Source organism: Coregonus lavaretus (assembly GCF_964263955.1).
Source record: "Coregonus lavaretus genome assembly, chromosome: 5".
Classification (NCBI taxonomy): domain Eukaryota; kingdom Metazoa; phylum Chordata; class Actinopteri; order Salmoniformes; family Salmonidae; genus Coregonus; species Coregonus lavaretus.
The window spans coordinates 20555591-20567679 of NC_139992.1; the positions used below are offsets into that span (position 1 = coordinate 20555591).

The 12089-nt window shown below is 40.9% G+C and overlaps 1 protein-coding gene across 1 annotated transcript; it reads right to left on the minus strand.

Moving 5' to 3' along the window:
- Positions 1 to 5716: 5716 nt before the first annotated feature.
- LOC311128839 (guanylate-binding protein 2-like) lies at positions 5717 to 11659 on the minus strand (the record flags this gene model as incomplete). The annotated part of the gene is made up of 9 exons (XM_084161063.1): positions 5717 to 7526; positions 7665 to 7858; positions 8002 to 8104; positions 8238 to 8450; positions 8762 to 9042; positions 10440 to 10682; positions 10883 to 11073; positions 11303 to 11412; positions 11645 to 11659. 9 exons carry the CDS (start codon positions 11657 to 11659, stop codon positions 7305 to 7307), a joined length of 1572 nt encoding a protein of 523 aa, XP_084017189.1. The 3' UTR covers positions 5717 to 7304.
- Positions 11660 to 12089: the final 430 nt, after the last annotated feature.

A 12089-nucleotide genomic window follows, 5' to 3' on the forward strand; every position in this document is an offset into this window, starting at 1 on the left:
CCTGCTGACTCCATGGCGGTGTGTGATTCTGTGATGGGTGATTTGAAGGAGTCAGGCGCAGGAGGTTAAATCACAGAATAACATAATTAATTCCGGAATACAGAGTTATTCAGTAATGCGTCAAAACAGTCCAGTGGGCAAAACAGGCGCACTGGAACCAACAAGGCACACGGGGAAAATAACCCAGCAATACAAAATACAAGGAGCTCAACCGAGCTTCACTCTCCTCACAATAAACAATCACACACAAAGACATGGGGGCAGAGGGAACTCTTATACAGGTACTGATGAGGGGATATGAACCAGGTGTGTGTAATAAACAAGACAAAACAAATGGAATGATGAGATGAGTAGCGGCAGTGGCAACGAACGCCGAAGCCTGCCCGAACCAGGAGAGGAGGCAGTTTCGGAGGAAGTCGTGACATAAAGGTTTTTACATATATTTGGAAGTCGTTGTCTGTGTCATTATCTTATCTAAAGTCTGTTTTAATAACAAGAATCAGCACTGTGCAAAGAATCATCAACACCACAATCAACAGCCTGATCAACTCTATGCGAAGGAGATGTGTCGCGCTGCATGAGGCAAATTGTGGTCACACCAGATACTGACTGGTTTTCTAATCAACGCTCCCTATCTTTTTTTAAGGTATCTGTGACCAACAGATGCATATCTGTTTTCCCAGTCATGTGAAATTCATAGATTAGGGCCTTGTGGACTTATTTCAATTGACTGATTTCCTTAAATGAACTGTTATTCAGTAAAATCTTTGAAATTATTGTATGTTGCGTCTACATTTTTGTTCAGTGTATATAGAGGACATATCAGTGGCAGCAAATCTCAAACCTTTAATGGTTGAGTGTTTAGCCATGACCTTTTGATCTGTTTCACCCTGTAGTCACTGCCAGTTTAGAAGCCTTTGTTAAGGCCTCTACAAGTGCAAGTTATATAAAACACCAAATATTCATTGGTATGCTGGAATATAAAATTACATATTCACTGTTAGCAATTGCTGTATTATTACTACCATACAATCTAACAATAAAGTACTGTTTTGCTGTATATTTACTGCAGCATCCTGTAATCACAGCCAGTTTGGAAGCCTTTGTTTAGGCCTTTAGAAGTGATATAAAACACAAAATATTAATAAATATGCTGTAATATACAAAACGCTATCAACCAACATGCTTGCACTAATCCCATGCAATTACAGTAAAATACCAACATGATTACAGTAGCATTTCCTTTCTTACAGTATAGTATGCTAATTTTACAGTATTGTACTGTGTCATTGCTCCACATTTTCTTGTAAATTACAGGAAGCTAGTGGCAAGTTACCATGAAAATTACAGTAACGCACTTTGCACTAGCCAGAGATGGGAAAAGATGCATCCAAAAGTTATGTTGTTACAAATTGAGGATATTTTGAAGACCAATGTATCCTTAACTACAACAACATTCCCAGTAATAGTTACAGAAACATTTTACTTACTATGACTGTGATACGATTGGATGTGATTGTGATTGATTAATATTGATTGTGATATTTTATCAACTTGAAATGAATGCACGCACTGACTTTAAGTCACTCTGGACAAGAGCATCTGCTAAATGACCAAAATGTAAATGTTAAAAATGAACATTTGCAAAGCACATTGCTGGTTATTATTGTAATGAGCTCCGCCCTCAAACTATTTGTATTTTAATAAAATGTGGCCTTGTTTGGGGGTGGAGGTAATTAAAATATTAAAATACAACCAAGCAGTGTGCTTTGCAAGTGGTCATTTTCACATTTACATTTGTCATTTAGCAGATGCTCTTATCCAGAGCAATTTACAGTCAGTGTATTAAAAACAAAGGTAAACAAGATTATAAACTGGGTGGTTCGAACCCTGAATGCTGATTGGCTGACAGCAGTGGTATATCAGACCGTATACCACAGGTATGACAAAACATGTATTTTTACTGCTCTAATTACGTTGGTAACCAGTTTATAATAGCAATAAGGCACCTCAGAGGTTTGTCGTATATGGCCAATATACCACGGCTAAGGGCTGTATCCAGACACTCCGCATTGCGTCGTGCTTAAGAACAGCCCTTAGCCGTGGAATATATTGGCCATATACCACAGTGTGGCCCTCCAGACCTCGTTGACGACCAATTGCGGCCACTGGGGCTAAATTAGTTTGACACCGCTGCCCTACATCTTTGTTGACAGTGTGTGTGTTTGTGTGTTCCATGCATGGGCGGTGTGTTCAATAGGGCGATATGGGCGACGCACTGCCAAACGGGAAAAGGAAGGGATTTTTTTTCTAATCAATTATATCATGGCAACAGTAGTTCAGTGTTCACGTCTGATCTGCCAGCCACTAAATGTCCAATCAGGCTAAAGTCGTGCTTCAAATGTCCCCGCCCGTTTTGGGGCGATTTCAGTCAGGTTGAAAATCGCCCAGAAGTCTCTCATAGCCTCTAATGTAAAATATTTTTTTTTCAAATTTCTGAGCTTTCAATACAATCTCTATGGGTGTCTGAGGGCTTGCACTTACGCGCTTTCGTCATACGTAACGTAACGTAACCATGAACGGAAACTACTCTTTCACCCTGAAGGCATCACGGCAGACAGCAACGCTTGGACAGTGACTGGTGTAACCGACATGCACCATCTTTCAGAAAAGATTAAGAAAAATGAGCTGTCAAAGACCCACATTGATAGCTGTTTGAGATTGTCTGCTTTTGGGAAGAGTGAATATTGCCACTCAACTGGATGAGGGATACAGGCTAGCTGTCCGCCGCCACAACGATGAGGTTAGCAACAGCAGAGTCGTGAACACTGTCTACGAGAATCGAGACGACCTCATAGAATGTTTTGAAGCCATCCGGACGGGTTCATTGGGTTCATTTGACCAGCCCACCGTACCAGAAGCTACAGAAGAAGGACATCGATGCTGTCTTTATCAAACGTGCCCTCGACAGCTTCGCAAGCAGTGTGCAGGCCATAAGGTAAGATAAAGATTAAACAATATCATTCGATCTTTCTCAAAGCAGAGCTTTATTTGAAAATGTATGCATGAAAGGAGACTGCATTTGTGTTTGAAATTACATTATTCTCATTATATATGGCCAGTGGTGTAATCTATCTTATTTTATATACTATGTGTACTGTACAGTGGTGCTCATAAGTGTATGAACACATTCTAAAGCTGACTAAAAAGAGGAATAAAAAAATAAAAAAATCATCTTTTGGAAATTGATCTTAATGACTTAATTAAAAAAGTTGGAAAATCCAACCTTTAAGGACACCAATTTTCTTTTCTTTTTTATTCCTCTTTTTAGTCAACTTTAGCATGGGATCATAAGCTTATGAGCACCACTGTATACTGTGCTGAACATCCAGGCTATGTGAGACACAAAGGCTAACTTAAACACTAAAGACTTTATGCATCCCTGCCCATTTTAAGTGGAACTGAAGTATTTGTACTATACATGGATACATTGCATATACCTGTGCATCACATAGACAACAATACTGTACAAAGCCAATAAACACATTGGTCTGTTTGCCTTCAGGGACTCCTCTCAACAGCAGCTGCAAGAAGCAACAGGAGCCAAAAGACCCAGAACAGCTTTGAGAGAAGAGGAGAAGCAGAGGCTGTCTGAAGAGGTCTGCAACACCATCCTGGATCACACCAAAGAAAGGTTCTCTTTCTCTGGCCACCTTGTGAGTGCTACCTTACTGCAAGCAGACATGTTTGAAAGGTACTGCCATTCAAAAAAATAAAAAATCTGTTCATGTTCATTTTTACAAATCTATACAATTGGCCAGAATATGGTTGTTCATATTTACAAATCTATACAATTGGCCAGAATATGGTTGTTCATTTTTACAAAGCCATACATATTGTTTATGCAGTGTTGAGGAATGTGAAAGAACACCCTTGATTATTTTTACTGTGATAACTTATTTTGCTTTTGTAAGCCAACACTTTTGAGATCAGTCAATAAATGCTTCTGGTATTGACTTATATGCTGCCCCTGTCTTCATGTTGTTGCTGGACATATCTTTTTAAAAATGTGTGTAGGTCACCTAAATCATCAGAAAAATTGCCCCCCCTGAGAATTTTTTCAGGAGCCGCCACTGGTTCCATGTAGCCATGCAGTTGTCCATGCCTGACTTCCATGCTAAGATTAAGAACAAGCTGCATACGAAGGCCATGGGGGCAGACACGGTGGTGTGGCACACCTGCCTCTGGCTTCATCCAGGTCTTCTCCGCCCAATGAGGAGAGGTTGCAGACGACACTGGAGCAGCTGGCACAGCTTGACCTTTCCTACAGGGTTCAAAAGGTTAAGCACAGACCATCCAGCCAATGTTTCGGTTGACAAATACGCCTCATTAAGGATATGCACTGTATAAAGCAGACATAGAAGTAATATTTTAAAAATAAATGATGTAAATACATACATAATTTGGAATGTGCTTTATGATTGATTGATTGCTATTGCAAAGATCAAAGTGTATCCACACAGTACATTCCAAAGGGTAATGTTTGGGGTCATCTGATGCTCCGTTACTTTTAACAAGATACTATTTCCTCTCATATTCTGCTAGAAAGGATATTCCGTTAGCTTGTATGTTGCATACTACATACAGAGACTTCGGAAAGTATTCAGAACCCTTGACTTTTTCCATATTTTGCTACGTTACAGCCTTATTCTAAATTTGATTAAATAAATACAAATCTTCAGCAATCTACACAAAATACCCCATAATGACAAAGCGAAAACAGGTTTTATTAAAAATAAAAAACTGAAATACCTTATTTACATAGGTATTCAGACTCTGCTATGAGACTCGAAATTGAGCTCAGGTGCATCCTGTTTCCATTGACCATCCATGAGATGTTTTCAGCGGCAGGGACTGGGAGACTAGTCAGTATCGAGGCAAAGATGAATGGAGCAAAGTACAGAGAGATCATTGATGATGTAATCGCTGCCAAAGGTGCTTCAACAAAGTACTGAGTAAAAGGGCCTGAATACTTATGTAAATTTTATATCAGTTTATTTTTAATAAATTAGCAAAAATGTCTAACAACCAGTTTTTGCTTTGTCATTATGGGGTATTGTGTGTAGATTGATGAGGGAAAAAAATATTTAATAAATTTCAGAATAAGGCTGTAACGTAACAAAATGTGGAAAAATTCAAAGGGTATGAATCCTTTCTGAAGGCACTGTACATGTCAGTACCAATAGAGCACATACTGGCACTCAGACCACAGCGTAATGTTGAGCAAGAGTTTACCTCAGAAATGTTATTTGACATTGGACCTTCCATTTTAGAATGTGCTCTAGGCACCTGGTTTAGGTTGTTGGACGAAGAAATCATGTTTTACTCAGATTCAGCAGTGTATACAGTTTACCGCATTTCAACAAAGGTCTTCATCAGGGTTTAACAAGGGCCCATGTTCAAAAGGTACAACTGGCTATAGTGTGATTACAACCATTTTGAACCGCAGAATATTTTGGAGGTACATAAAGATACATGTCAACTATTTTTGTGTGTGGACTCATTTTATGGGGTTTAGCTGATTTTAAATGAACAAAGTACTTTCTTCAGTTCATTTATTCAGTTCAATAATGATGTCAATTAAGTCAAACTGTGAACAGAAGAGTGTTTTTAAATGGGTAAATTGTCGTGGAAATTCACCACTAAGGACTCATACTCAATTAATCCATTTTTATTATCACGGTTGGAGAGGTTCAAACTAAAATCAAGCTTGATAAAAACTCTGAAAAGGGCATTCCCTCTCAGTCCTTATATACTGCCACACAAGTCATATAAGCATGATTTACATTATTCATTATCAACGTTGGTTCCTGCATGTGACTGACGAGAAGTCTTCTCTCCAAGCTGAGACCTTGAAACTGAGATACTCCTTTTGGATCCCAGAACAATGTTCTGGGCATACTGTCAATTGGTCTGAGGAGGAGGTCACAGTCACCTTCACGAACCAAGATTGAGTGAGGGAGATGCTGAGTACAATTCAATGCTATCTCTTCAGACAACAAAATGTTCCCTCACAGGTACAAAAATAAAGCCAAGGGTAATTACAAACATCCCAACGTACTAAAACCTAGCACGTCTGGTGCAATAACAAAGGCACTCAATAGATAATATAGGCACCGCACATGTTTACATAGGCACAGTATTCCGGATACTAGCTCATATCTCGCTTATGGTCTTATTCGGGATAAGCTGTTTACATGCACCTTTGATATCCAGCTCCCAAGTATCCCTGTGCCCATGAATAAAAATAATATTTCTCATTTAAATTCATTTGGGATAAATGAAATACTAACTGAAATATGGACACTGACTGCAGGCCTATAACCGCTCATGTAGCGTAATATAATATTAACTCATGCAGAATTATCCATTTCTTGCAGTATAATAATACAAATGTACATTTTGTCTTGGGAACAGGATGTGGAGAAATATTTCTATCAGCATCTCTTGAGAAAATGTGAATGCGCTGTTATGACACTTACGCAACCAGACAGCATTTCAAATACATTAAATATGCAATCGAAGACGAAGTAAAGTCTTATCGGAAACATGTTTTATCATTTTCTCAAACTGATGACATTTGGACATTTTGCACAGGACCAATCTTTCCACTGTTTTGGAGTTATTGCGTTTTCTCCCCGGTCCCTAAACAAAACAGACAACTATACCGGTGTTAAATACATTCATAATGCATTCATTCTATCGATTAAGACATTATTCTGGTGAGCACTACTTTATTTGGTATTCTGGGGCAAAAAGGTATGACAGACCAGAAGCTGCACGTATCTAACTATAGTTCACAAACAAATGGCCTACCAAATCTCAGAAATTATAATATGGCCTACCAAATGTCAAAGATTTTAAGCAGAAACTCATCTAAATTAGGAGTGAAAGTAGCCAGTAGACTATATGGTCCAGTACGGAGTATCAGCGAAATACATTATCATGGTGGAGTGAAATGCGCAGGTAGCCTACATTTTGAAGTGATTTGTTTGACAATCAGATGAAAACATCATCACACAACACCAATGATATATGAAACTGAGCCTGTGCAAAACCATTTTTAAGCGTGCTTTCTAAAAGCTTTACTTCGTCATGATTAGGCATGCAAATTATTTATGAAAATGAAAAACCTTGACTGAGTGCTTAACCTAAATCAATGAATCAACTATCAATAAATACCAATTCAGTCAATCCACATGTCTATAAGAATAACAGCTCATCATCCTCCTCGAGCACCAACATCAGAACCACTGTGACAACCATTTCACAGCCATTCCTCCTACTTTGGGAATTATTCCTGGAAGGAACAAGGTAGCTACAGTCCCAACAGTATCCAGAGCTGTTCTCATAAATGAGGGGGTTTTATGTTCCTCTTCTGCCTTCGCACCCTTAAGGGCATCTATCTCTCTTTGCATTTGGTGTGCTCGGTCATCAAAGCCTTGCTGGAGAAGGTCGTTCTGCTCCTGAAATTACAAGGTTTGTTATTACACATCACAGACAGTGTCACTAAAACAAAACAAATATACACATTTAATCTTACCCCTACAGTTACTGTAGTTTTAAAGTGTACTTTTCAATGTTTGTGTTTTTTTTATTCCTACCCTGAGTCTGGCCTGCAGAACTCTATCGTGCTCTGCTATGGCATTTCTACTGTCTCTCTTCATCCTCTCCATCAGCTGGTTCACATTCTCCTCATATGTCCTCTGCTGGTCCACTCTCAACTTCTCCTGGACTTCCAGCTGCTCTTCCATGGCGCGATTCTCCCATTCAGATGCTTCCGTTTTCGCTTTCTCCGCTGCAGAGAAAGATAGACAGAGTATGTGTGTGAGAGAGAGAGAGAGAAATATCAAAGAGAGCGAGAGGTAAGCCTCCATTTGGTGGTCATTAGAATGTTGTTGCCAGGTCATGGTGTGCATTTTCATGGTGACTGTATATCACCTTCTGCTCTCTGCTCAGCTTCACTGAGGGACTGGTCTGCTGACAGGATGGCCTGACCAATGCTGGCCTTCCTTTCCAAGTACTCCTTCAGTACCTCTTCAGCCTGGAACCACCACACATAATGTTTAACTTTCAACATCACATCAGTGCATTCATACCTCCTTTGAACAGCATCCACAAAACATGATAATTGCATACTGTCCTAAAATAGCTGAAGCATCACCTCCCCAACATACCTTCACTCCCCTGCCTCCCTCAGATCTGTATTCGCTGGTGGCCAGTTTCAGATCATTGCAGTACTTTTTGTATCCTCCAGAGGTCATGTAGGAGCCATCCCTTATTTGCTCCTCCAGAGGGGCAAAGATCCATTCAATTTTGGACTTGCATGCCTTCTGGGACTCCTTGTAGTTCCTCTCACAGATCTTCTCGTACTCCTCCTGAAGCACTTTCTACAGAAAGGATAAGGCTGGTTCAGAATGTACCAGAACAAACCAGAATGTCTTGGTTCAGTTGAGGTAATAAACGGTGAGAAATCTGTCGATGTGCCCTTGAGCAAGGCACTTAACCCTAATTGCTTCTGTAAGTCGCTCTGGATAAGTGCGTCTGCTGAATGACTAAAATGTACATGTAAGTGTAGCATGAAGGGATAGCTCACCCAAATGACAAATTATCCTCCTCTTGTTAAATACATGCATCACTGAATTGACTTGACTCATTGAATTGAATTGACTCATTGAATATAGAATCTACACTCCCATACCATGAGCTCCAACTGGTACTTCTGGTCCTCGTCTTTAAAGGAGCTGTTGATGAATATGACCACAGCCTCCTTCTCCATGACAGCATGCACTTCAGACAGCTCCTCTTGGGTCTCTGTGGGGTAGGCCACCCAGCCAGCCATGCCTCTCTGGTAGTGGGCCCTGGCCCTCTCGATGGCACTGGAGTTCTCAATCTGGGCCAGCGCCAACACAGCGTTGTCCAGGCAGGGGATCTGCCCACTCCGGATGGCAGACACATAAGTCTCTGCCAGGTTCCCCAGCACTGCAGGAGAGGGCAGGGAATCAGCATATCTGGTAGTTGTGGTACTAATGGTGGTAGTGCTGTAGTGGTCCTTGTATAGATGTAATGTAAGTATTAGAATTAGTAGTAATTTAAGTACTAATGGTGTTGGTAGTTGTACTGGTCATGGTGGTAGTAGTAGTAGTAGTAGTAGTAGTAAAAATAGAGGAAATGGTTATACTAGCAGCAGTAGTGTAGTTATATTAGTGTAGTTGTTATCCTGGCTGTGTGGTGCCAATATAACAACCTCTCCCTCAACATGATCAAGACAAAGGAGATGATTGTGGACTACAGGAAGAAAAAAAAGAGGACTGAGCACGTTGAGGGAGAGGTTGTGGAACAGGTTGAGAGCTTCAAGTTGCTTCGTGTCCACATCACCAACAAACTATCATGGTCCAAACACACCAAGACAGCCGTGAAGAGGGCACGACAAAGCCTATTCCCCCTCAGGAGACTGAAAAGATTTGGCATGGGTCCTCAGATCCTCAAAAAGTTATACAGCTGCACCATTGAGAGCATCCTGACTGGTTGCATCACTGCTTGGTACGGCAACTGCTCGGCCTCCGACCGCAAGGCACTACAGAGGGTAGTGCGTACAGCCCAGTACATCACTGGGGTCAAGCTTCCTGCCATCCAGGACCTCTATACCAGGTGGTGTCAGAGGAAGGCCCTAAAAATTGTCAAAGACTCCAGACACCCTAGTCATAGACTGTTCTCTCTGCTACCGCACGGCAAGCGGTCCCGGAGCGCCAAGTCTAGGTCCAAAAGGCTTCTTAACAGCTTCTACCTCCAAGCCATAAGACTCCTGAACAGCTAATCACGGCTACCCGGACTATTTGCATTGTCCCCCCACCCCACCCCCTTTCACGCTGCTGCTACTCTCTGTTTAATATCTATGCATAGTCAATTTAACTCTACTCACATGTACATATTACCTCAATTACCTCAACTAACCTGTGCCCCCGCACATTGACTGTACCGGTACCCCCTGATGTAGCTCAGTTGGTAGAGCATGGCGTTTGCAACACCAGGGTTGTGGGTTAGATTCCCACGGGGGGCCAGTATGAAAAACATAATGTAGGCACTAATTAACTGTAAGTCGCTCTGGATAAGAGCGTCTGCTAAATGACTAAAATGTAAATGTAAATGTATAGCCTCCCTACTGTTATTTTATTTTACTGCTGCTCTTATTTTTTACTTAACACTTATTTTTCTTAAAACTGCATTGTTGGTTAAGGGCTTGTAAGAATTTCACTGTAAGGTCTACACCTGTTGTATTTGCCGCGTGTGACAAATAAAAAATTGGATTTGATTATTAAAAATCATTACCTACTTTCATAAGTGCTTTCCATCCTCAATATCAGTGTTTTAATACTCACGTCTGCCAGTAACTTTCAGGCCCTGTTTCAGGGTCTTGGTCTTGGCCTCCTTGAAGACATGGTCACAGAACTCCTTGGCTTGCTTTACAAAGGAGGGCTCCAGGTCAGCATCGGTCAGCTCCTCCATACGTCTCATTTTGTCTCTGCTGGCTGGCCTCTCAAACACAAAGCACCAGCGAGGAGAGAAATAGTTCCGCAGGCAGCTACGAGGCAGGTTGTATGTCTGATCTTTCTTACTATGACCTTTGTAAATTAAAGGAAAAGTACATCAATCAACAAATAAAATATGATTAACCATCACATTTTTTGTGGAAGAAATGCATTTAATATTTATTTATATCAAACGTGTCTTTTATAAAGGCATTGTCAACCTTGGTAAATTCAATCTAACCATGGTTTTGAGTAAGAGATTAAGTTAGCTGCGCTAGCTGTGTTCCCTTCACCTGTTTTCAGTTTAAGAGCGTTCTCCAGGTACTCATTGGCTGTGATGGGTATTCCATCAACCTCCAGGGTCAGGGTGAAATCTCTGACTGTCCACACAAAGGAAGGAAAGTAACGCAGGTACTCTGAAGATTCCTCCCCGTCTCGCTGGTTGGACTTCACCTTGATGTGCTCTGTCAGTTCTGTCACATAGCTGTAAAGGGTGGTGTTGAGGACTAAATGAAACCAGATATACTAACATACAGTATAGTGCTGAGCAATTAGCGCTTTTTGAGGTCGGTTCGGATGTTGAGGAGGAAATGAACCTAGACATACAACACTACACAGTAAACTGGTGTCTGGTTCAAAGAGTACGATAGAGTTCCTCGAACCAAATTAGACTACATCAATCTATATTTCTTTATAGGCCTGCTGAAGGATACTGTAGTTTCTCCAGGGCATTGTTGTCGATGGTTCCCAGGCTGTTGTACACCAGAGTACTGCTGAGCAGGACAGCCAGGGAAAAGATCCAGTTGTCATTCTTCTCATCACCCTGCAGACACAACAGAAGGAACACATTGGTACTCTGTTCATACTAGAGTGGATTGGAATAAAGTCAGTAACGAAATGTCTACTCCATATGCCGTTTTATGGGCTCCCTACCTAAATAAAGGTCAAAGCTAGAATTCTTAATTGAAACATTAACAAAGCTTACAACCTGCCTCAGTTTTGGAGAAATGTAACCACTCAACTTCATAGACTGAGCTATGGATGCAATAACTCACCATCCATGATATCATAATTGTATTTTTTTAAATGATGTTTATTTACATTTACAAACATTGAAGTAAAACAAGCTTATATGTTGGGTTCTGATGGGGTACGACAGTTGAACTAAGCTCATGGGGCATCATATATAAGTTATGTTCTTCAGAATCAATGGGTATATATCATTAATTTATAAGTCAGACATTATATACAGTTTACATTTTTAGTCATTTAGCAGACGCTCTTATCCAGAGCAATTAGGGTTAAGTGCCTTGCTCAAGGGCACATCGACAAATTTTTCACCTAGTCGGCTCGGGGATTAGAACCAGCGACCAGCGACCTTTCGGTTACTGGCACAACGCCCCCCCCCCACACACACACACAGCGGAGTCGCTCACCACCTTCCGGAGACATTTGAAACCCCACCTCTTTAAGGAATACCTGGGATAGGATAAAGTAATC